This window comes from Setaria viridis, chromosome 9 (assembly GCF_005286985.2).
Source record: "Setaria viridis chromosome 9, Setaria_viridis_v4.0, whole genome shotgun sequence".
Classification (NCBI taxonomy): domain Eukaryota; kingdom Viridiplantae; phylum Streptophyta; class Magnoliopsida; order Poales; family Poaceae; genus Setaria; species Setaria viridis.
The window spans coordinates 51,609,667-51,635,459 of NC_048271.2; the positions used below are offsets into that span (position 1 = coordinate 51,609,667).

Below are 25,793 nucleotides of genomic sequence, written 5' to 3' on the forward strand. Positions count from 1 at the left end.
TAGAGATGCGTTGAGCAGTCGAGGTTGGTGACAGAATGCATGATAGGTCGTCGTTGCTCTTGCTCAGTTGATCCTCCAATCAAACTGTCCGTATAGTTTTCATTGAATCCCTCCCTATAACTATAGTCCTATTACATATATGATTTGGTATTTGCCTGGATTGATCTTGATGTCTTTCAGTTTTCTAAGAGGCTTATCGCTAACAATTGACCCATAAAAAACAAAATACTCATATAGGCTTTCTATTGTACTACTCCCTCTATCCTAAAATACAAGACATCTTGAACTAGGTAAAATTTGACCAAATTATAGAAAATATAAACAATAATTGCAAGATTAAAAAGTACCATTAGATTCATTATGAAATATATTTTGATATTTTATTATTTGATGTGATAAATGTTAATATTATCCTCTATAAACTTGGTCAAACTTACAATTTGACCTTGAAAAAACTCAGAATGCTTTGTGTTTCAGGACGTAAGGAGTACTTAAATTTTTAACTTCAAAATATTTATGATTTTCTAGGTACATTTGATGGACTTAGGAAGGAACTAAAAGAAAGCGGAATTATGACGGGGATTCCGCCATCCCTGCACCAAAACCGACCACCGTTCATTTTTCCTTTCTTTTTCACCCGCGTGTCGTGCCACGTTGCCGGCCCGACCGCTTCCGCAAATCTCCGCCGACCGTCCATCTTTTTCCCTTTTTCCTCTCCGCGAGTCACGTCGCGTGCCGGACAAAAGACCGCTGCTCGTGCTCGTGACCGTTTCCACAATCTCCCCCGTCTCCCTCTCTATCTCTTTAACTTCTAAGCCAATTTAATCCAATCTTTTCACTCCCATCCTTTTTACTTTAACTCCTTTTCTTTTTTCCCTTTCCTTTTTCTCCCTTTTTCTTCTCTTCCTTTTTCCCTTCTTTTTCTCCCTGCCTTTTTCCCTGCCACACGCTCCAGCGACCGGCGCCTGGCTCCCAGGTGCCGCTTCCCCCTAGCCCCACCGCCCTTAGCGCCAGCACCCTAAGCCTCGCCTCCAGCGCCACCACACCACTGCTGCACGCCATTCCCTGGCCCGCGCCGCACAGCATCCCCCGTGCTGGCCCCTGCACGCGCACCACCACGTGGCCCCGCGCCTGGCTCCCACGCGCCCGCGCTCGGCGCCCCTGGCCCGCGTACGCGCGACGCCGCTGCACCCAGGCCGTGCCAGCGCGTGTCCCTGCCCGGTCCCGCATGTGCGCACGCCGTCTCCCACACGCCGCGCACCACGCCTCGCCCACCGCTTGCTGCTGTGCTCACGCACGGCACACCCCAGCGTGCTGGCACACCACGACACTGTTGCGCCGCGCTTGCGTCTCCAGCGCGCCAAGCCCCACCACGGCTATGCCCACGCCCTGCCACAGCACCACCACGATGCCGCACCGTTTGGCCATGGTCACCGCACGCCCGCGCCGCCACATCGCGCCAATGCCTCGCCGACAGCGTCGGGCCACGCCGTCCATGCGCACCGCTGCTCGAGCATGCCACCGCGTCCCTGTTCGCCTCGCCGCGCGAGCCTAGCCCTGCCGCGCCGCGCACGTGGAGCTCCACGTCGCCACACCACCGTCCTATGCGCATCCTGTGCCCGAGCATCATGGCTGCTATTAACTCCGCCCGTTCCTGTGCGCCTCCCCCTCGCCTCTAGCCTATAAAAGGGCCTCAATTCCGCTCTCCACTACACCATCGAGCTTCCCGGCCAACTCCCCCCCCCTCTCTCGAGCTTTTAGTGCGCTCCCACCATCTCTCGCCCTCCGCCGCGGAGCTGCCTCCATGAGCCGCCTCAGCCCGAGGTAAAGAGAGGAATCGAACCCCCTCGGTCTCCTCTCCATTTTCCCCCTCTTCTCGGTTGTCTCCGTGCCCTGGCGCCAACCGGCCATCTCCTTCTGTTCTTCCCGTGACGTTTCTGTCTCGAGGAAGAAGAAAGGGTTGTTTTGCCTTTTTACCCATTCGCTTATTCCTTTTCGCATCCATACCCTCCCACCTTTCTCTTTGCCATTTTTATCAGAGACCCTTCCACTTCCAAAAATAATTACAAACAAGTCCCTAACTCCTTACAAATAAGCCCCTGATCCTCTGTTTAGCCCTAAAAACCACCTTTACCTCGTCATTTTGTGCGTCAAATCCTCTCCAATGAACCCCAAATTCGACCATATCATTCTCAAATATATTTTTGCCGAGTCATCTACAAAATCCCTGAAAATACTCCTCATTTCCTATTTTTAGTTCACTCCCTCCCTTCAAGCTCAACGGGTAAAACTTTATTTTCTTTTATTTATTGTGTGCTTACTTGTGTGTGCCGTAGATCGCGCAGTGACCGCGGAGGAGCCCGAAGACGAGCTTGAAGCCCGGTACCGCGAGCCGGAGCCTGAAGACCAGTACCGCAAGCAAGAACTCCCGGTCGACTTTGAGGATGGCAAGTCCAATCTTATCCTTTGATGCATATTTATCCTAGTTTTTCAAACACAACCTATTGGCCTGTTTTACAAAAATTGCATATTGTTTTATTGCTGAAACACGGTTGGATAGCCACCCCGTGGTTGTTATGATTATTCCTTGATGTCGTATAATTATCTTTAAATATAATATGCTCTATTTGGATGATAATTACTGCTAGAATACTTAGGACCTTGTTACTCATTTGATTAAAATTCAATTATGACTTCAATGTGTTTTATCAAAAAAATAAAGGTGTGAGTGTTTTAAAGGAGAAAAATGGGTTTTTGGGAAATAAAGAAAAGAAAATGCTTAGATGAGATGAATGGGTGTTTCTTATGTGAAATGCCAAGTTGGGCTCGTACCTTTGTGGTTGAGCGGGTTGGGAAATATCCATCTTGTCACGATTAAGGACCGAGTTGATGTGCCATCTTGCCTAACCTAATTTATCGTGCAACCAGTCGACCGTTGTATGCGGCAACAGCTTAGCATAAATCCTACTAGCTGGTTTGTTAGCCATCAGGAGAGCTGGTGAGCAACGGGAGACCATGGAGAAGGAGTAAGAACTGTGTGACTTAGATCCCGGTTGAGACCTCGTTGGAAGGCCATTAACCCCTTGGTTGCTTCCGTGTTGGCTAGTCAGGCTTAGCTAAGGTGGGTAATGGCTTTGATAGGATCTGCACCGACACTAAGGTGATCGTGCTGCGATACCCTACTTGTGGGTAAAGTGTACACCTCTGCAGAGTTAAAACCTATTCGGGTAGCCGTGTCCACGGCATTGGACGAGTTACGGCTTGGACGCATGACTAGTGTTTGAGAGATGGATGATTTTCATGGTGTGTGTTAGATTTTGGAAGAGTCCGGCAGTTGTGCCGTGAGCTACTACGGACGAGGAGTCCGGTACCATTAAAACTTGGATCCTTTGTGTAGGATCAACCCCACTTATTGATTTGGTTACTAAAACAAATGCTTTGCAAAAATTCTTTTGAAAATGAACCCGTGCATGTGTTAAAAATCTAGCTTTATTGCAAATAAACCTTAGCCTTATCCTTGTTATATCTTCTGCATACTCTTGCTTGTATCCCCCTCCATGGATAGGGTTGGACTTATTGAGTAATTTTGTACTCACCCTTATTTTGTTGCTTCAGAGGAAGACCCAGACTTCGTCATCGAGGATTTCGAGTAGGAGGTTGCTTCGGCACCCAACACTGCCTGTGGTGTTGGCCTTTGCAGAATGCTTCCACTGTCGCTTAGTTCCGATTACAGCCCAGAGTCCAACTGGACTGCAACTTGGATCAGTATTGTTATTTGTTTACTTCTCCTTTAGGTGTGGCTTGCCCGCTCACTCCTTCGGGAGCTGTACGATTTGTGATCCATCTGATGAATAAATATGTTATCAGTCTCTGTTTATGTGGGGATGCTTCAGTGAGTCACGAAATGCATTACTTTAAATTCAACCTGAATGAAAAATACCTAGATAAACAGGGTGGCTTTCTTGAGAACCCAGATAAGCTAGTCACAGCACTTATCTTCTACTCCGTTCAACGACTAGTTGTTAATTTTCTAGATGTCATCAACACCGAAGACATAATGTAATTTTGGATTACATGTTCCTTAGTCATCTGTACTTCTGACATACTCTACGTTCTTGCATCCAATCAATCACAAGAAACACAATTAGACAACTAGACAGCCATACCAAGACGATGGTGATCGCCCATCAGCTGATGTTGCCAATAGGCAATGATTAGGGTATAGTAGTTGCTTTTGAACCATAAGGCACATCTATGGGTCTACTAGAAGGTTTGGATAGTTCTAAATATGGGGCTAGACACTGAGACACATCTGATATGGAGACTATGGCGCAGGACGGCGTAGTCCACAAGAAAAGACAGGAACTAGTCGATGATTAGAAAAGTACTCATAGCAATAAGAGTAGAACTCCTCTAGTCGTATCCGACTAGTATTCTTGTAACCAACCGACCTGTAACCCTGCCCTTGGCAATATAAGGTGAGGTAGGGACCCCCTCCAAAGCAATTCAATCCAACCAACACACATGACGTAAGGTATTACTCAATCTAGCGGCCCGAACCTAAATAAAAAGTGTCTCTGCGTTTACCTTTGAGTTCCTGATCTAGACGAGCCCCACTAACCAAAACATTACCTCAAGCACCCCCCTCAGTAGGTTGCCAGGTTTAAACACCGATAGCTAGCGCGCCAGGTAGGGGGACTCATCGAGAATCCACTAGCGAACTCGATGGCACAAGTCATCATCAAGCCGATCATCACGTTCGAAGCAGGCCTGACGTTTGTCTTCGGCTCTTGGGTTTGCATCACAGACGGTGCTGGAAATTTCCACCACCCCATTGCATCGACATCGGAGAAGAAGCAGCAAACCATGAAGCTCCAATGCCAAGCTTTGGAGGATCTCATTGAGAATTTCGGCAAATTTTTTATTTCTGACCTAGCCAGAGGCTACCGGGACGAGTCCGAGTTCAACTCGACTTTTCCTGCTAGTCGTATTGACTTTCACGAGCTCGAACATAAGCCATCTTTAACAAACCTAGTATTAATGAATTTTTTCAAAGTTTAAGTAGAGTGTTTAGAAGTTACACTAGCACTCAAAGGGACCAAAATGACCCTTAAAAGCTTAAATTTCGGGGGCAGTTCTTAAAATTGAAATTTCATATAACAACTTCAATTTTTATCAATATAAGAGTTGTAGAACTTTACAAACCCAACAACTTTTCTTATTGGCACTTTGAATGTTTAAGAGAGGAAGTGATTCAAAAACTAGCTTCAAACTCCATGGCAAATCAACCCCATTTCAAAAATGCTAAGTGTTGAAAACAATGCTGAGTAGGGTACTTTAGTTGTTGTTATTTCAAATTCTAGACCTGGACTTGAGTTGGAGATTTTACAAAGGTTTTAGAGTAAACTTTGAACAACAAGTTTGGCTATAGGAACCGGGACTAAATCACCCTAGAAACTGCTCAAATTCTAGGCTAAACTCAGCCTTAATTTCAAAAACAGCAAAGACAGCTCTAAGTCTGAACCAGTGAAAGACATCAACTTGGCGTGAACATTACTCACAAAATTTAAACTAAACTCGAGCTAAACCCTTTATAAAAGTTGGATTCCTAGGTGTGTACTACAACTCCACTTATTTGACCTAGGCCCAAAACTAAACAGAACCATTTTAAATTTCAACCCAAAGTCAGCTAAAACACTGAAATCAGCCTAAACTCGAAAATCAGCTAAGTCTGACGAAACCACGTTCCACCAAACTTTGAGGCCTTGTATCTCTAAATCTATAACTATTTTCAACCAACTCCTTTTCTAACTTTTGAAGTATGACACTAGGACTACATTTCATAGTTTGAGAAAATTTCAATTTCATTTGAAATTTTTCAAGAAAAACTCGCTAAACCGTTGGCTCCTTGCACGCTCGCACATTCCACCCCTTCGCCAAGAGCATGCGCGCCGCGTGCACCAGAGCGCCGCCGCCGCGTGGCCTCGCTCCACCAGCGAGTTCGCTATTGACCAACCGTGGCCACGACAAGACCCAACGGCGCCTCTCTTGCCCAGTCCCGCGCCGCGCTAATCTCTGCCCCTAACACGCAATCCCCTCCGCCCTATCCCGCGGACGCCTCTGCCTACCGGACCGCGCCACGACTTCGCCACCGATCGGCTCCGCGCCTCCGCCCAATCTCTAGATCGATGAGAACACTCGTGCTGTAGCTGACCAACGCCCGCACCCGGCAAAACCGCTCTTGCACGCTCGCAATCTTCCCTGGCCAATGGCTGGGAAATCCCCGCGGATCCGCACACCTCCGACCAACCAACCATGGCCATCGGCCAATGGCGCCACCCGTTTTCTCTCCCCCGCTTCCCTCCGACCATGTCCTGCACGCCCGCAGGCTCCGCCTCGCTCCCCCGCATCTCCCCGACCCTATAAAAGGAGTGAATGCCCACCAGAGCTACATCCCCCGCTCGCTCGCCCCCTGCCCGCTCCTCTGCTTCGCCCGCCGCGCGCTAGCTCCCCGTGGAGAGCCCCACTCCGCGCAGCGCTGCCGCTCGCAGTAGCAGCCCAGCGCCTACGCGCAGCTTTCCTTGCCGCCCTTTGCTCGCCAGCTACACCGCCGGCACCGGAACACGTGAAGCTCCGCCACCACACCGCAGTTTCGTCCCCACACCCGTTCACCACCGACAAACCACCGCCGTGCCCCAACCTTCACCGGACTCCCTCACGGTGAGCACCCGCACGTCCCCCACCCCTTGTCCCCTCGTTTAAGCCCTAGATCGCTGGAACACCACCCACCTCGCCGTCGGCCTCCATAGGGGCCTTTTTGTGGTCTTTTATTTTTCACAGGGACCAAGATGTAAGAAACTGAGGGCTTTTCTATGAATGTTTGAAACCTCTAAGGGTTTGTCTGCAAAACTGCCACGGTTATATCTGGTTTAAATGCAGTAAAATGAGCTGAACTTTGAAAATGCATAAGTAATTGTAGAAACTTGGTAAAAGTGCCAAACCAACTTTGTTAAAATTCTTGAGATGAGTAGTTTCACAGAAAAATGGTGTTGGCCATGTTACTATTACAAATATTTCTCTAGACTTTATTTCTTGTGTAAAGCCTTTAAATGCATAGTAAATCACAGAAAAATGGTAAAATAGCAAAACTACCTCTGTTAGCCTTGTAACCTTGAGCCTGTGCGAAGAAAAATAGTTGTGACCCTAGTTTAGATATTTTGTACACTATTTTAGTTTTATCCTCGAAATCTAGTGAAAAATCTTTCTTTTTGCATAAGTAATGGAATCTGTTAGAGAAAAATATGAAACCACCTGGGTTAGATCACTTATGCAACATACTTGCTAGGAAAAAAATAATGGTCACTATAAGAAACATGTTGGAACGTGCCTTTCTTTTTATGCAAGAGTAAATAATAGATAAATATGGAAGATAGATGTCCATCACCAAAAATCCTGAAAAATTCACCAAAGACTCTATTGCACCTATGTAACTCACTGTTAAAATTTTAAACAACAAACTCTCTATGTTAGGCAAGATAAAAATAGTGTAATGAAATAATTTTGTTGATTTTTGTAATAATCTAATGGACTCCAAATTTCTATAGTAACTTAGGAAGGGTAGTGAGAAATCTTTGTAAAAGTTTCACACCCATAGCTAATCATATGCCACTGAAATGAATTATGGAAGTTAAAGCAAAGAATAAATAGATAAGACAAATTAAGAATTGATAAGGTAAAATGGTAATTTTTGGAAGAGGTACAAAAAAATTCAGAAATAAGAAAATTTTCCAATCTAGAGTCTAATAAGCTTGTCACATATGTATGAAGACAATCACCATTAAATGCACCCGAGGTTTTAAAACACGAGTTTACTCGTCTAGTATATAAAGTTAATGTTTATCTAAGTGTAGTGGCCGTTGCACTTAATGCGTCTGTTTAACTTGAAATGCATCTTGCTCGCAAACTCATGAAACTTGAACACCGCATATGCATCAAGTGTAAAGGTCAACCTTGCCAACAGTACGTACGAGCTGCATCCTACTCAAGAGGAGGAACCCCAGGTTGATCTGCACCACGTGGAGGCTGACCTAGTTCAGGAACCAGCACCAGAAGACCCATTGACCCCACTGAGCTAGAAGGCAAGCCCCAAAGCATAACCAAATTTTCTAAATTTATGCACTTCTTATGTTGCTTATATTTGTGCATTTAAGTTCATAGGAGTTGCTTGAAACCTAGTTGCATAATCCTAGGTACCTATGTGCTGAATACTAGTATGTTAAGACGAGTAGTTGCAATGCTAAATAGGGACTCTGTAAAAGTCGAGTGATTTCTTATCACTCGCGAGCTATGGGAGTTGTCTATTTACTTATGTTGAAATCATAAGGATTGACGGGCGGAGCTAGGCTATATGTTCTGTTTGGTGGATTGCCCCGTCTGTCTAAAAGAAAACTGCTAAGGTCGAAATGTATCGCCGTTCGCGGTCAAGTGTTTGAAAGTACTAATCTCATACCTAATATGGGATAGGGAAGCCTAGTACCTGATTGAACCGGGATGTGGACATACTCCCCGCTCTCTCTGGAATGGAGTTTCCTCTGGTGCACCATGTGGGTACAAGTGCAGTCACGGTATGGCAACGTTCTGGGACCATGGAGCCTTGTATCCAAGGGAAGTGGGCCCTGGCCACGTGCTTGGGAATTGATGGGAATGGCTGACATGTGTGGACCTGTCGTGGTACGCAATGTCATGGGATTAGGTTTACCTTGCAAGGTTTAAAAACTCGATTCGAATCGTCTAGCTATCACAGTTTGAGACTACTTGATCACTGCGCTGCACTGAGTAAGAAGTGAAACAAAGGATGATGATTAATACTGCTTGCTTGTTTAATTTTGTTTGTTCAACATGCTTGCTTACAACATGTGCTTACCTAGAATGGATAATCAACTGGAACTTGCTGCTAAAACTTGAAAGTAAGGACCTACTTTAGCTTCTTATGGCCAAACAGTCCCCTCAGCCAAAAAGTCTTGCATGTCTAGAAGTTGGTGAAGTAGTAATCACCTATCGGGTCAGCCTTGTTGAGTATTAGTTGCTCAGCCTTGCTTGCGGCTCACTTTTCAAGTGTTACTGTTTTCAATGAAGTGGCTGCTAGTCTTACTTGGCCTACTCAGCTCCCTCCGGGCTCGTCGGTCGAGTGGAATCCCTCCTCGAACGGTGAGGACAGGGGTTATTGATATCGTGGTTGGCTTCACCGTGATATGTTGGACATTTAGCTTCCACTTGCATTTTTTTATCTTCTGCTATTGAAAACTTTGCAAACTTGGTTGAATTTCGAACTCTTATGTAATAAATTATCATACTATGTTAATCTAGATGGATTGTTCAAATTTCTAGGGATAACACTCACCTTCGTGTGAGCCTGCTTTGTGATCGATCTGAGTTAAGTGGTTTATTAGGTGAAACCCGACGGACTGCCGAGTAAGCTTGATTAAAGTGTATGTTCCCGTGTTAGGCGACTTAAGTACACTTTAGCTAGGTTAATTTGAGGCGATCCGCCACACCATCGTGTGAGTCGGACTACCACCCAAGTCGATCCCTGTTCGGACTACTACTATTTATCAAGCTGCATCACAATCCGATATGGATACGATGAAGGACCTCGACTACTACTCAGATCCGGATGAGGAGACTCCTTTATCAGGTCTGCAGCAGGGCTTGGTAATCACATCAACTTCCCAGGACAGATTCGTCTACTGGCCCAACATGAAGCCACTCGCTCTTGGCAAAGATGACGATTCGCGCCTCATCGCCTACCTCGACACTCTCCCATACCAGGAGGGAGCTCTTCTGTCGCCCATCTACAAGGAAGGCGGCACCACGGAGGTCGGTACCTCAAGCTCGGGAAGCCACTCTCTGGAGCGACAACTCTTCACCGTCATTACTGGACAAGTGAACGAAGAAGAAGAGCAACAAGACAGAAAACCACAAAATGAGCATCACCCGGATAACGTCTCGTAGGATGAACTCACTGCCAACGTTGTTAGGAAAGAGACCGAAGCTCAAAGAACTCGTCGACGAGCAAGAAATGCTACAAAAGCAGAACCTGGATAACGCCTTTGCAGCAGTTCAAACGCGTCATCATCGTACTCCCCTGGCTACCATCGCGTCTATTGATCTCATCACCCGCGTGATGCCTCAAAACAAGTACATAAGGCAGTTGGCTCAACTGGCGGAACATGCGTACGCACAACTCGATTAGCAGAATCTGATACAGTCAGTCCAATGCTCCCAATCCCAATGAAGTCAATATGGCAGCAGCCATAGAGGCCCTCCGTCCAGACCAAGTCAACTTGGAGACACCAGCCAAGCCAAGCTGGAGCTGAAGGTAGTCGGGCAGGACCCTTGGGAGGCGTGGCCACCGTGGGGCTAACCCTCGGGAGGCTTAAGTATATTCTAGCCGCATGGCAGTTTTTTGGGTACCTTTGAAGATTCAACCAGATGAAGTATTCGAAGAGCACCAAAACTAGTCGGTGAAGTCTGCAAAAGTACTCGGAACTGTTGCATTTGACTAAAAAGTACTCGGGAGCTTGTCGTACATACATCTATGAATCCACCAGAAAGTTTGGACAGTCATAAATATGGGGCTGGATACCGAGACGCATCTGACATGGAGACTATAGCGTAGGATGGTGTAGTCTACATGGAAAGACAGGAACTAGTCGAGAATTAGAACAGTACTCGTAGTAGTAGTAATAAGAGTAGAACTCCTCTAGTCGTATCCGGCTAGTTTTTTTTAACCAAACGACCTGTAACCTGCCCCCAGTAATATAAGGTGAGGTAGGGACCCCTCTAAAGTAATTCAATCCAACCAGAACGTAGGGTATTATGCAATTTAGCGGCTCGAACTTATCTAAATCGTATGTCTACATTTACCTTCGAGTTCCTTATCTCGACGAGCCCCACTAACCAAAATACTACCTCAAATATCCTCTCAGTAGGTTGCCGGGTTTAAATACCGACACCAATAAAGTTTTGGTTCTAGCTAATAGTTACTCGCTGTGGCCATCAGCTACCATCCTTTCAGTAAACTTAGAAACAATGGCTGCTTTGAAGTTTCGAACATTCCCCGTTGAGGTGTCCCAGCAGTAACCTCTGCTTTTGGCTATGCGTGCCTAACATCTGAGGAGTGGTAGCTTTTGCTGGCGGCCAATCCGCTGATAATGCAGTGCCTTGCTTCCTCCATTATCCTCAGAAGTAGAGCAAATGAAGAAGGGGATCAAATTGAGCCTTAATAATCAATGAGCTAGCTAGCAGGCCCAACTTCTCTCCAAGGGACAAGCAGAATCGATGAAAGAAAACCACGTGGAATCAGAACTGGACCTACATATGTGACCGACCCAAATATGATATGCCACTCGAAACAAATATTAAAAGACAGGATATGTTTTAATGTACGCGCAGAGTTGTTAAGATTTGAACCAGTGACCTGAGTATGGTCTTAGCATAACCATAACCTGTGCGCCTGTGTGGTTTGATTTGTAACCACATAATCCTTTTGTCCCAAGAAGAATGCAACTCTTGTTTGTCGAGAAGTCAAACAGTTTCAAATTTGATCAAATTTATAAAAAAAAAATACTAACATTCACGTCTCCAAATAGATTTAGTACTAATATTCACGTCTCCAAATAAATTTAGTATGAAAATATATCACATGTCTTGGGAAATGATAGCTGCATCTTTTTAGAACGGAGTGAGTATACCTCATGTGGTGGTCGATCGAGTTAAGACCTGTCATGAAGCCAAAATGGTGATTTGATTTTTTTTTTCTTTTTTGTCCCCGACGACGCAACTGCAGAGCAAGGCAAGGAGCCCACTTGAATGACGTTCCAGTAAACCACCAAGTGCCGGACAGGATCGGTAATGCATATATGGAAACTAAAAGATCCAGAGATTCTCATGGAAAAGCTGAAGCGCGTACGACGTATGCAACCACGGCAGCATGCATTACCAACAAGCATCTGCGTCCTGTCTGTGACTGTCCTGCCGCATGTGGTGCATCTCCACGGACCCGGAAGCGAGGAAAAGTTTTACTGGCACTTTCCACGGTCGTCTGACCACCACAGTGGGATACGAAGGCACTTTCACTCACAGCCAATTGCAGTCACGCGTTCCAAGGCTCAAGTCCGGGTGTTTCACTTGCCTAATCATTGGTCCATAGAATCGTGTTGCCCTTGCACCTGCTAACCGCCACACTGCCTGCAGAGTCGCCGGCTTGCTGGTAGCTTTCTTTATGTGGTTAGAACAATGGCCATACGTCTCGACGTCTGCAAATTCTGCCGTCATCAGTGACACAAATTCAGTGCCAGGTTGAACAAAAAATATTATGCATGGTCATCACCGGCGTACCACGCACATAATTATACTAACTAATAATACGGATAAATAATTATTCTCTGGATGAGAGGTTTGCTGAATAATCATAGATACCACGGAGTCAAGCTGTACGAGCGCCACTATAGCCTTATCATGCTTGATCCAATGTTTATCTGAGGCATCATGTATCCGTAGCAAGTAGCAACATTGAGTGCTCGCACAGGAGCCAAGTTGACATTCCTGAGGCGACAGATGATACCAAACGAAATTTCTTCAGCAACTTCCTGTTTGCGACTTATTCTCTTCTTCATTTGCTAATTAATATTCGGAAGATGCATCAGTGCATGGGTCCTATGTTCATTTTTTTTTACCATAACTGATGTTAGTACTTTTTTTCGTAATAATGCATTTCAATATACTTCCCTACTGGTAACAGAATGTGGGCACATGCATGGCCACGTGTGTGGCAGAAGAGTTGTCCAACATTATTGGAACACTCAGTCGAATGAATCGAAATTGGGAAATTAAGTGACCAAACTGTCAAGTGGGCGCAGTTTCGTTCTTTTTCTTTTTTTAAAACACAATACGGATACGGGCACTTGTATATACACATACCTATATGAATGTACATACGCACACCTACCACTGAAATGGCACTTATGAGTTGAGAAATTTTAGGATTGATAAAGTGATCCGTACAAATGAGCACGTCACTTACTACTGAAAAATATTACTCAAGCAGTAAGCAAACAGGGTTCTCTGAAAACACATCAAGCTTCTGTGCTCCATACAATCAAAAAATTGTTTGATGTGAGAATTCAAATTGCCTAACTTTACTAGTCGGCAAATGACCCATGTCCAATTCTTGACATTTTTTTATTTAAATGTATGGGAAAATTTCTACAGCACCAGGTTCAATAGACAAATATATACCATCGACACAATTACATAAACCGTTCAGGTGGTTAGGTGCAGACTAACAGTATGGCTAGATCTTGCGTTTTGTGTAGTGAAATAAAATCAGCTGGGCGGATGGGCCTCATATGTTTTTAGAATGCAGTTAATAGATGGTCTTTTGTGAAGTTTTGAGAATGCATTCATATCGTAAAATTTAAATAAAAATGTTATAATAATGTTGAACTGGCTGCCTTTTGGTAGGTTCGAGAAACAAGAAAATGGAATAATATCTCCTAGAAGAGCAATTAATAACATGCTATGATGGCTAAAGATACTTGGAGCGGCATGCTGGATTAACATAAGCATGTAACATAAATTATACATTACGTTCCTTGTGAGGATATAGCAGATTGGAGTAAAATTTTTTTACCAGAGACATTATAAATACCAAATGAAATTGAAATATTGAAAGGCAACTTATAATTGAGTGTAACACCCGCCTTTTTTTATAGTGGCCTTTTGGGTAATCAAGTGGATTTCTAAAGATACAGTTCGCACAAAGTCCATAGGATTTCTGAGAATTTTTGTCTTGCTACTATAATACAACCTGAAGTGTTAACTTACTTATCATTGAGGACATTGTATCGTGGTCTCTCATACCTAATTTATTCAGTAATTTTTTTGGAATAGTGTATTGATAAATTTGTAAAAACTACAATGATGCAGGGGCACTTTTCATGATGATTCTATTAAGATCATTCTGTGCAACACTATGAAAGAGTTTGCTGTATAAATAATTGAAGTAAAGGCTTCAAATACTTGAATCGACCTAGCATTGGTTGCTTTCCTAGTTTTAGAGGAAATGATGGTTTGGAAAATAAATACCTCACGAACAGCATAATTATTCCCAATTTTTGAGGACGTTACTCTTGTATTTTCTATTAATTTGGTCTTATCTTCTCTATTTTTTTTATCTCAATTAGTTCAGCAGCATCTATTTTCCCCACCGGAACATGGTGTTGTACTGAACTCTGGTTCATACATGGACTCTACTAGTAGAGTATTGGTCACGCGGGTGGCAGCAGCAGCACATTCGCAAAGCAACGAAAAAGTTCTCTGAACGCCGCCAGCCGGTCACCGGTCACCGATGGTGCATGTGGCCCTCTTTGTGTGCTTGATCCATGCTGCCACTCCACTACCAGTCTACCGCACCCAGCCCATATATAGCAACTCGTCAATTTGGCTCCGGCATCCATTCTCTCCAACTCCAGCCGAGCATTTCCTCCCTTGGGGGCAGGCTCACCCTCACCCATGCACCGGATGGGTGTCTTCTTCCTCTAATACCCTCCCTCCCAGCGAATCATATCGCCGTCCACCGTCCTTATATGATCCGTCTCCCACGGTGATGTTTACACGAGAGGAATTCTAATCCGCCCGTGATCGTTGTCACCTAAACGCAATATTATTCTCCGTCCAAGCGCCAGAACCAGAACCGAGACCCCCTTTTTAAGCCAGGGAGCTTCGGCTCCCGAGTTTCCCCAAACACTTCAACAGCTGCCCTCTTCAGCCATGGAGACCTCGGCAGCCGTCGAATCGTCGGCCGCCGTGGCCGCATTCGAGGTATCCAAGCGTCCGGACACGGGCAAGCTCGTGCTGAACAGCCCAAGCCCGCCGAGCCTGCGCGAGGAGCTCGTCGGCGTGGTCGGCAAGGCGTTCCGGCCACGGGCCTCCGGCGGTGCTGGCGGCCGGGCGCCGCCGTGCGCGTGGGCCCTCACGGCGCTGCAGTGCGTGTTCCCGGTGCTGCAGTGGGGAAGGAGCTACACCCTCAAGGACTTCAGGAGTGACGTCATGGCCGGCCTCACTCTCGCCAGCCTTGGCATCCCGCAGGTAGGTTCCGGTGGCTGCTCATGTTACACACGCTTGCTCGTCAGTTCAGGCTTCAGTTTCAGCTGCCTCTTCATAATGCTCTTTGTTGTCTGCACACGAGTATGCTTGGATGCACTACATCTTTATTTGCGGTGACAACTGGCTGGTGTTTCTTGCACTAAACCTCGGACAGAATCACGAGATAAACATCAGTAGTTACATGGCAGCAACAACCATATATATGCTCCAAGGATCATAGCTTTTGTACAATTCACGCTTGCTCAATTCACAAGCTACTCTTTTTCGAAAAACAATTCACAAGCTACCATATGTCACACAATCACGAAGATAAAACACTAGTAGTTACACACTTCATATGGCAGCAGCTTTCATCAAAAACAAGGCAGCAGCCACCATATGCTCCAAAGATCATAGATTTTGCCTTGAAATTTTCAGATGTGTAGAGTTGTTTTCTCGTCCTTATCTGACATGTGATTCGTTCGGATATGATATTGTAGAGCATTGGATACGCCAATCTTGCCAAACTGGACCCTCAGTACGGCCTTTGTAAGTATCAGAAACCCTCTCCATGACTGTGCACAACAATTTAGCTAGCGCAAAAGCACACGCCATGTTTCTATCTCTCATCCTTTTGTGTGTGTTTTCCTGAAAGACACGAGCGTTGTGCCACCTCTGATCTACGCTGTCATGGGGACGTCGAGGGAGATCGCCATCGGGCCCGTCGCCGTGGTCTCGCTGCTGCTGTCGTCAATGATCCAGAACGTCGTCGACCCGGCCGCCGACCCGGCGACCTACCGGTCGCTCGTCTTCACCGTGACTTTCCTCGCCGGGGTCTTCCAGGTCTCCTTCGGTCTGTTCAGGTCTGCTCATATTACCAAAACGTCTTTTATGCAGTTCACGTGCAAATATACTCTGCTGCCTTCTCCCATGTTGGGGAGTGCCCTATACATGTGGTCTTTAATTACCCATGTCGGCTCCTCACGTCCCCAGGCTGGGATTTCTCGTCGATTTCCTCTCGCACGCTGCCATCGTCGGGTTCATGGCGGGTGCGGCCATCGTGATTGGGCTGCAGCAGCTGAAGGGCCTGCTTGGACTCAGCCATTTCACCAACAGCACCGACATCGTCTCGGTGATCAAGGCTGTGTGCTCGGCGCTACATGACCCCGTGAGTTGTCTCTCTCCCTGTCCCTGTCGCCAAGGAAAGCACTGGCTTTATTGTGCAGGAGCATGTGCTCTTCCTCTCCCCACCCCACAAGGCCACAACAGACACACCGATTAGTCACGGTCATTACTTGGAATGATATTCCACTTCACAAACTGTTTTGGATAAAGAGCATAACATTGTGAATAATATTCCACTTGCCTGCACATGCTCCACTGTTTAGTGTTGGAGCCCACTGCTCCGACAACGATAGCACGGGCCTTCAAGTCAAAGCCTCCACCTGGTGCTTGGCTTTACTCAATGTCCGCTTCTCATGTGGCTCCTTTTGTCTGTGTTATCCAAATGCAGTGGCACCCAGGCAACTTCTTAATCGGATGCTCGTTCCTTATATTCATCCTCACCACACGGTTCATCGTAAGATGACTCTTCAACCATTGATCTTTTTGACTGGCCGATAAATTGGACGGTAACTTACTAACCAACACAACAACATGAATTGTGCAATGGAACCACAGGGGAGGAAGTACAAGAAGTTATTCTGGCTGTCTGCGATCTCGCCTTTGATCTCAGTCATTCTGTCCACTGCTGCGGTCTATGCAACAAGAGCTGACAAGCATGGCGTGAAGATCATTCAGAAGGTGCATGCAGGCATCAACCCAAGCTCAGCCAAGCAGATACATCTGAATGGGCCACATACTTCTGAATGTGCCAAGATTGCCATCATCTGTGCAGTCATCGCACTTACGGTAATTGACATATATAGTAAGCAGTTCATCTTGTGTTCAATGGTGAAATACGTATGCAGTATGCCTGAAAACAGAAGTATGCATTGCCTTTCTCAGGAAGCTATTGCTGTTGGACGGTCATTCGCTTCGGTAAGGGGGTACAAACTTGATGGAAACAAGGAAATGCTCGCCATGGGATTTTCAAACGTTGCTGGATCTCTGTCCTCATGCTATGTTGCAACAGGTGATCATTATTTTTGGTGCCTGCTGCAATCTTTTTAAAAGAAGCAAAATATGTTGGTCATTACGTCTGACAAATGTTCTGCAGGTTCATTCTCCCGAACAGCTGTGAACTTCAGCGCAGGCGCCAGGTCAACAATGTCAAACATCATCATGTCCATCACCGTGTTTATTACCTTAGAGTTGTTTATGAAGTTCCTATACTACACGCCCATGGCGGTGCTCGCCTCCATCATTCTATCAGCTCTTCCCGGACTGATTGACATCAAAGAAGCTTGCAACATATGGAAAGTTGATAAGATGGATTTCGTCACATGCCTTGGTGCATTCGTTGGTGTTCTATTTGGCTCGGTGGAGATTGGCCTTGCTGTTGCAGTAAGATGCTTGAGATACCTCCATTTGAATCACATTTTAGCATTATGTTTCAGCTTTTCTGACTTGCGGGGGACTGATTATATTGCTGCAGATTGCTATTTCCTTCGCAAAGATCATCATACAGTCGCTCCGACCTCAAGTAGAGGTTCTTGGCAGGCTACAAGGGACAAATATCTTCTGCAGTATCAGGCAATACCCTGTAGCTTGCCGAACTCCGACTGTACTGACGATACGCATCGACACATCCTTCATGTGTTTCATCAATGCCACTTTCATCAAAGAAAGGTACTAGCAATCTCAAAATATAAATCTGATATATTCAGTAGGGGATCCCCCCCCCCCCCCCCCCCCCTTCTGTTTCATAAAAAAAATATAATCTGGATTTATGAAAATTCAGTATAGATTTGAAATAAATGTTGTTCATTCAGGATCATAGAGTGGGTACGGGAAGAAGTGGAGGCATCAGATGGGAAGGCAAGAGAGAGGATACAAGCAGTTGTCCTTGATATGTCAAGTAAGTGCTTAAAGCCTTGTGCAATATTTATAGAAGGAAATGCTTTGTTTTATTAGTTAATTGCTAGCTGTGAACTAATGTAGCTGTCTTATCTAAGCATCGGCCTCCTATCAATTCTTAGGCAAACTCCGCAACTGTACTATGGCAAACTGATATAACCATGTTTTTTTTTTTGCAGGTGTGGTAAACATCGACACTTCAGGACTCACAGCACTAGAAGAAATACACAAGGAGTTGGTTTCTCTTGGCATACAGGTGAAGTACTTAACTGCTTAGCATACTTTTAAGTTTGGGGGCAAAATAAGACTTATAGTGCCAACTTGCCAGGTAAAATGTTCTCATGATATTTCTGAAACAAACTATCTGCAGATGGCTATATCCAGTCCAGGATGGAATGCAGTACAGAAGATGAAAGTGTCGCGGGTCGTGGACAGAATAGGAGAAGATTGGATCTTCCTGACAGTAGGTGAAGCAGTGGAGGCCTGTCTAACTGAACAAAAGGGCACGGCTCTCGAATGTTGAGCGCGTGGTAATCAGTAGAAATAATCCCATAAGTGATGCAGCTTTGCATCCTATGAAGGTGTTACTGCAATGTTTGCGCATGATGAGCAGGCAACTACCTATAACTGATTGGCTGTAGTGAGGAGTGGCTGTGGGGAACAAAATCCTGCCGTGCTACAAAGGTTCATGTTGCCATGTTGGGCGTTCTAGTCATGAACTCATGCTACTTAACCAAGTGTGTCTCTGATCCCTAAAAAATAGTTCCGCACCTCCTAAAAAGAGCTACCGGAAATTAAGAACAAGAAGCAACCACAAGCATACAGCTGCGCCTCTATAAGTCTGTATAAAAAAACCTAAGGGGGAGAGAAGAAGAGCGAGGAGGAGCAGAGCGTACAGGCAAGGCGGTGTCGCCGCTGTGTCCGTCCGTCAGGTCGGACTCGGCGTAGGGTTCGGAGCTTCGGGAAGGAAGGGGAAGCCCTTCGTCTCTGCGATGACGACGGCGTCGTGCCCCCGCCCGCCGCCGCTCAGACGTGCAAATTGAGAGCCAAGCCCATCGGGTCGTTTGCTCTGGGCTGTGCGCGGTCCGTGCTGTTTCTTTTTGGTTATTAGCGGGCCACGACGGCCCAACGAATATACTAGGCCGGCCTGCTGGGCTTATCAGTTGTGCCAGGCCGCTCAACCGCTCCACTCACTCGGGCCCACTTGCCCGGCCCCAGGTCGACGAGTACCGCGTGCCCTTTCGTCGTCTTCCCGGCGTCGAGCCGCCGGTCTCGCTGCCGCGTGTGCACGCGCCGCCCTCCCGTGCGGGCACTGCTGCGATGCCGAAGAGTGCGGAGATGGCGGCTAGTAGGTCCGTAGGGAGCGAGCGATGCACTGATGCAACGGACGAGAGGGAGGAGGAGGAGAGGGAGATGGATGGATGGTGAATCAGGCAGCAATGGGGCGAAACGCCCAAGAATGGGGGAGGATAAGGCGCGACCGGGCGAGAGAGCCCACCTCGGCCTTGTCTTCAGGTTGCCCTCGATTCCTGGGAGATGCGATTTCTTACAACAGCGACCTTACGCTATTGTTTTTTCATTTTCCATGAATGGACTTCACCCGATGTACGCCATTGTTTTCTTGCCGGCTTTTTACAGGAAGTCAGAAGTACTCGCCTCTAAAAAAGTACCAGGCACTCATCGTTAGTTCCCTCGAAATAAAAATCCCTAAAAAAAGAGCATGAAACACCTTTGCTTCTCTCTTTACATTTGAAAGAAGCCTTCACTTATACATCTTGGTTTCACTTCCATAGAAACTGGATGTAGACTCTGCAGTACTAGATTGTTGTTGAGAACTATGCTAAGAAAAGCAATATAGTTTGATTACACGTGTTAAAGGACGGTAGTTACTTTTTACTAAAGGGAGTAATGAAAGCAATCAGATCGTCTGCATCCACTTAAAAAAAAGGAAAAAAAAACTTTGTTCTGTCTAGGCCTAAACATCCCGTCCGTGCGTGATTTTCTTTGCACAGTATTATAGTTGACTCTAGCCAATTATTCGAAATTTTGAAAGGAACATACCTTGATTGGCAATGAGTAAGTGGACAAACCACTTCCCTCAACACATCCAATGAGCTATTTTGTGTATTATGATCAAAGTCTATACTTGCTTGCCATGGGTCCAAAATATGTGGCCACCATTCACCACTCACCATTCTTGGCTAGCCATATTTGTTACTGCCACACATTTGTTTGGTAAGGCCAACTTATATCAAATCACATGTTAGACTAATTAGTTTGATTCTATCAGAACACTTGATTGCGTAGAATATTGATATTCGAATCTTGCTTAAAGCAAAGCCATGTGGGTATGTGGCTGGGTACATCTGCGTTGGCGTAATCAATGTGTGACAACCGCAAATTCAGCACTTATCGTATGCATGATACGCAGAGCTCAAAATAGAGGCCTGCTCCAAGATAAGCCTCCTTGTCTTTCGAAAAAATATAAGCCTCCTGGGTTGAGTACTATAGCACAACTTCTGTCATCATTCATCCTATGGTTCAGTAAAACATTTCTATTTTTATTCTGCTTGAAGATTATGGTGATTGAAGAACTTCAAAGTCAAATGAGGGTCAGCTGTGCAATTATTTATGGAAAAGTCGCATTAAGTTCTATCATTCACCACTTTTTCCTTCAACAATATTACTGCAGGTCAGCAATTTTATTTGCAGTTATCCCTGTGTCTCCATATATTCCCTTTAATTTCGTTGGCAAAGAGCAAGTGATTGGAGGGGACATAAAAAGTGATTTTCTTCTTATTCTCTGAACAGGAAGCGGTAACTGCTATCTGTTGGTTCTAGAAAACTTTTTTGCAACAATTGGAACCTTTTCTTTAGTGCTGCTTGCTGCTCCTTTGCTGAAGCCTGCTATGGTAGTTCTCATTCACATTTAGGCGGAGCTATGTGTGGGCCATGGCCCCCCCTTGCTTGTACAAGTTTCTCACTAGTAGATTGTTGCACCAGATGAAACATTTTAGCATCAGCATGAATTAGCAACACATCATTTTACTCGGTACACGTTGATGATTGCATTCCATACAGTCATATTTCTCCTCTTCTTCCTCAACAAGTCAACATCAAGCAAACAAACATGTTTTTCTCTTTGCTTGATGCTTCTACGACCATTAAAACCACCAGTTGTGCAGTGTTTCGAGGTCTTGCCCCTCACCTCCCTATTGTCACTGTTGATGTCCATACTTACTATATACCTTGGACATGGTGTTTCCTGGCAGCAGTCACTCGCCACAATATCTGCTTGCGTGCTGCATGTTTTCCTTTGCTGTTTTCTTGGTTGTGAACTTGCAATTCTGAAGAGTCAGCTACTTAGGCATGCAAAGAGCCAAAGAGTACCAATTGGAATGCCACAGATAATAGTCAGATAGACAACCTGTATTTCCATCAAAACAAAGCCTAGTGGAACAGTCATGATTAGAAATCTGGGGTACAGTTGAATTCATTTGGTGTATTAATGTGCCTCCTTTGCATACCAAGATGCGTCTGCAAAAATAGGAGGCCCAACCGTGTATAATGCACTGTCTCTTGTCTCTAAAAGGTATCTTGCTTTAACCAAGAACTATAGGCACAGGCCCTTTATAGTGCATCCATTCCTTTCTTGAATAGTACTCAGCATAAACCAAGAGCACTATATATAGCACATTGTAAGATCAACTTAGAGCAGTGAAATACACCTGAATCATCCAAGATTCACGCGGATCTGTGCTGCTTGCCTGAAATCTTTTAGGGACCAATATGATGTGATGGAATCTTGGCAGTTCTCTCAGGGAGTTCACCCAAACACTTCAAAACTAGCCATCGAGCCTATGGCAAGCGAGGCATCTGTACCCAAAAGGGAAGGTTTTGCAGACCTGGTGCTGCAAGGGCCAGAGCCTCCAAGCCTGTGGTATGAACTTATTGGCATGCTTAGAAAGGCAGTTCGCTACCGAAGTGCAGATAAGCATTTCACACTCTCTGTGTGCGCAATGTCAATTCTGCATAGTCTGTTTCCAATACTTGAATGGTCGAAAAGCTACAGCTTGAAGTCTTTTCGAAGCGACGTCATGGCTGGTCTTACTCTCGCAAGCCTTAGCATTCCACAGGTGACATTTTTTGGATGATAAGTAATATTGTTAGTACTCATACATATATTTTACATGTATTTGACTTGCTTCATTGGATTGGTATTTTCTAGAGCATTGGATATGCAAATCTGGCAAAACTGGATCCTCAGTATGGTCTTTGTAAGTAAAATTGCTTTTCGCTTTTCTCTCTTTTGATGTTTCGTTGACCTACCCCAACTTTCTGGGACTAAAAGGATTTGTTGTTGTTGTTTCTCTTTTGATGTTCTTCTGATTAAGTGGTTCTTTTTTTTGTGGGGAAGATACAAGTGCCGTGCCACCTCTTGTATATGCTGTTATGGGGACCTCTAGGGAGATAGCCATCGGACCAGTTGCAGTTGTGTCACTCTTGCTTTCATCAATGGTTCAGAAGATAGCTGACCCAGCCATCGATCTGGCTTCCTATCGGAAAATGATTTTCACTGTGACATTCCTTACTGGTGTCTTCCAATTTGCATTTGGTCTGTTGAGGTAGAGCCTTAGCAGTCTTGTGATCACAATGAGCTTACTTTCCTTACTTTCACTAATTGGCCTTTTGCATCGATGCTTAGGTTGGGTTTCCTTGTGGATTTTCTCTCACATGCTGCAATCACTGGATTCATGGGAGGAGCTGCCATTGTTATTGGACTGCAGCAGTTGAAGGGGCTACTTGGGCTTAGTCATTTCACAAGTAACACAGATATTGTATCTGTCACCAGAGCAGTTTGGGTTTCTGTTCATGAACCAGTAAGCATTTTGCCCTTCTGTTCACTGTCAATGGACACAGAACGATATCTTGAAAAGAAAAGTTCCAATGAAAGAATCGATGATCATGGATGTTGGCTTATCATATGCATAGTCAATCTTGCTATAGCAACTGTAAACTCTCTTTACCAATTACTCTTGATTGGACAACCACAAGTCTGTAAGGAAATGTGTCTTTGAGTGACTAGTGTAGTTTTTGTTCGTTTTCATTTCTTAATGTTTTTCTGATAAATCCTTGTTAATTTTCGCATTTTTTGTCATAATGTTTGTTATTTTTGGATACCTCCTTTTTAATGCAACGTTCATCTGGCATGTGGTGGCAGTGGCACCCCGAGAACTTCTTCATTGGATGTTCCTTTTTCCTGTTCATTCTTGGCATGAGATTCATAGTAAGATTATCTAGCTGTTCTCACTCTCATTTGCTTATATGTTCACTTGCTTCTTTTCTTGCAATACATGATTTAAAGGTTGGGACATCAATAATTTTAGGGTCGGAAAAATAAGAAGCTCTTCTGGGTCTCAGCGATTGCACCTGTGCTCTCAGTTGCATTATCTACTCTCATGGTTTATATGACTAGAGCTGATAACCGTGGTGTGAAAATCATACAAAAAGTGGATGCAGGCATCAATTCGAGTTCAGTCAAGCAGATAAATCTCAATGGACCCTATGTTACAGAATGTGCAAAGATAGCTCTTATTTGTGCTGTTATTGCTCTAACGGTATGAGTTTACTGTACGAATATATTAAACTGCACCATAGGTCAACGTAAAAAACGTCTCCTAATATAGCAGTGGAGTTGATTAATGATTCAATGCTCTTATATGAACAAATAAGTACACAATTGCAAAATCCTCAAGTCCCAACATCCACTACTTAGATTAAAATTGGCTCGCCAATTACTCTGCATTTGCTCTGAAACTATGCAGGTTTCTTGTAAAAGAAATGAACTACTCTTACATGAGTCCAATTGTAATTGAAAAAACTAGTAGATACAATGCAGGTTTCTTTTAAAAGGAGTGAACTACTCTTATATTAATTCTTATCTGCTGTTTCTTACTTTGTTATAGGAAGCAATTGCTGTTGGTCGCTCCTTTTCAGTCATAAACGGATATAAATTGGATGGCAATAAGGAAATGGTAGCGATGGGCTTCATGAATGTAGCAGGATCCTTATCATCTTGCTATGTGGCAACAGGTGTATAAAAGTTAAGCACTATCATGTACTGCTGTTAACTTGTTTTACAGCTACATTACGGTGGCCATTATCTGCAGGGTCTTTCTCCCGGACAGCTGTAAACTTCACAGCTGGCTGTAAGACAGCCGTGTCAAATGTTGTCATGGCTGCCACTGTGATGGTTGCCTTGGAGCTGCTCATGAAGCTCCTGTTCTATACACCAGTGTCCATACTTGCATCGATCATTCTGTCAGCACTTCCAGGGCTGATCAATGTGCACGAAATCTGCATCCTGTGGAAAGTCGACAAGATGGACTTCCTCACATGCATGGGTTCATTTCTTGGTGTCCTATTTGGATCAGTGGAGATTGGGCTTTCAGTTGCAGTATGGTTACTCGTTCAAGCTCACCTTTACTGTTTTGATTTTGATTCTCAAAAGTTCATTCCACCAATGGAGTACATTTTGCAGGTTGGTGTCTCCTTTGCAAAGGTTATTGTACACTCAGTTCGGCCTCAGGTCCAGATCCTCGGTAGGCTTCGGGGAACAAACATATTCTGCAACATCAAGCAGTATCCAATGGTTTGTCAAACACCAGCTGTTCTGACCACACGCATTGACACCTCATTCCTCTGCTTCATAAACGCCAATTTCATCAGAGAAAGGTATAGATATGAATTCTAACTTGTAATTAAGCAAGTGGAATCAACACAGGGCATTGTTAGGTTGCAGTGCACTTCTAAATATTAACACGTGTTTCTTGTATTCAGGATTACAGGATGGGTAACCGAAAAGCTTGAGGAAATCCGCTCCGTCGTTCTTGACATGTCAAGTAAATGAATTTCCACAAGTTGGTTGTTAATCTGTTAGTACCACAATCTATCACAAGCTTATATTATGTGACCCCTGGCGTGCAGATGTGGTGAACATTGACACCGCAGGTCTTGCAGCGCTGGAAGAACTGCACAAGGAGCTGGTGTCTCGTGGCATACAGGTGCACGCTCTGATACTCTCACACTTTGACTTTTGCAGAAAAATGATGCAATACAACCACTCCATCCTCCTTCACTTGCTGAGAACAACAATGTGCAGATGGCTATAGCTAGCCCTGGATGGCAGGTGATCCACAAGATGAAACTAGCACAGCTCATCGACGGAACTGGAGAAGCCTGGATCTTCCTCACGGTTGGCGAAGCTGTGGAAGCGTGCCTGGCCAATAAGAAGGGCGGCGACCTGGAATGCTGAATTTGCTGCGGCGCTTTGCAAAATAAACATATGGGTGTGGTAATCAGTATTTCTATCTACTGTGCCCACGGCAGTGGATTTCGCTATCGTGCAAGCTGATGCAGCTCTTGAAGTGTTCCACGGGTTGTGCGACACGCTTCGGTCAGAGGAGCTCTTGAGCACGCAGAAGCGTGGCGTCTGCATAGAATAAAGAATACTGTGTGAACTGTGGTGTGATGTGTGTAGGGGTACCCGGTCAGCATGCGAGTGCTGCTTGTGATTGTATTTTGCATGATTGGAATTTGGTGCCAATAAAAGCTTGTGTTTGCTGCTA

At 45.0% G+C, this 25,793-nt stretch overlaps 2 protein-coding genes and 1 long non-coding RNA gene across 4 annotated transcripts; all 3 read left to right on the plus strand.

Annotated features, from left to right (window-relative positions):
* Positions 1–1,489: 1,489 nt before the first annotated feature.
* On the plus strand, positions 1,490–3,877 carry LOC117840156 (uncharacterized). Its single transcript, XR_011897112.1, has 3 exons — positions 1,490–1,824; positions 2,337–2,447; positions 3,616–3,877. It is a non-coding gene; the product is annotated as an uncharacterized lncRNA (long non-coding RNA).
* A 10,633-nt stretch (positions 3,878–14,510) lies between these two features.
* Positions 14,511–18,898, plus strand: LOC117840106 (low affinity sulfate transporter 3). Its single transcript, XM_034720562.2, has 12 exons — positions 14,511–15,150; positions 15,648–15,696; positions 15,803–16,010; positions 16,141–16,315; positions 16,661–16,726; positions 16,828–17,058; positions 17,155–17,281; positions 17,366–17,652; positions 17,744–17,937; positions 18,081–18,166; positions 18,345–18,421; positions 18,536–18,898. Exons 1-12 carry the CDS (start codon positions 14,833–14,835, stop codon positions 18,686–18,688), a joined length of 1,971 nt encoding a protein of 656 aa, XP_034576453.1. The 5' UTR covers positions 14,511–14,832; the 3' UTR covers positions 18,689–18,898.
* Positions 18,899–21,832: 2,934 nt separating this feature from the next.
* LOC117836284 (low affinity sulfate transporter 3) lies at positions 21,833–25,793 on the plus strand. 2 transcript variants are annotated; one of them, XM_034715676.2, is made up of 12 exons: positions 21,834–22,301; positions 22,394–22,442; positions 22,583–22,790; positions 22,871–23,045; positions 23,387–23,452; positions 23,553–23,783; positions 24,132–24,258; positions 24,336–24,622; positions 24,707–24,900; positions 25,006–25,067; positions 25,153–25,229; positions 25,328–25,793. In XM_034715676.2, the coding sequence occupies exons 1-12, from the start codon at positions 21,963–21,965 to the stop codon at positions 25,478–25,480; spliced, it is 1,968 nt and encodes a 655-aa protein (XP_034571567.1). In that variant the 5' UTR covers positions 21,834–21,962; the 3' UTR covers positions 25,481–25,793. The 2 variants fall into 2 exon arrangements, with proteins under 2 accessions (XP_034571568.1, XP_034571567.1); XM_034715677.2 differs by lacking the exon at positions 23,553–23,783 and having other exon boundaries at positions 21,833–22,301.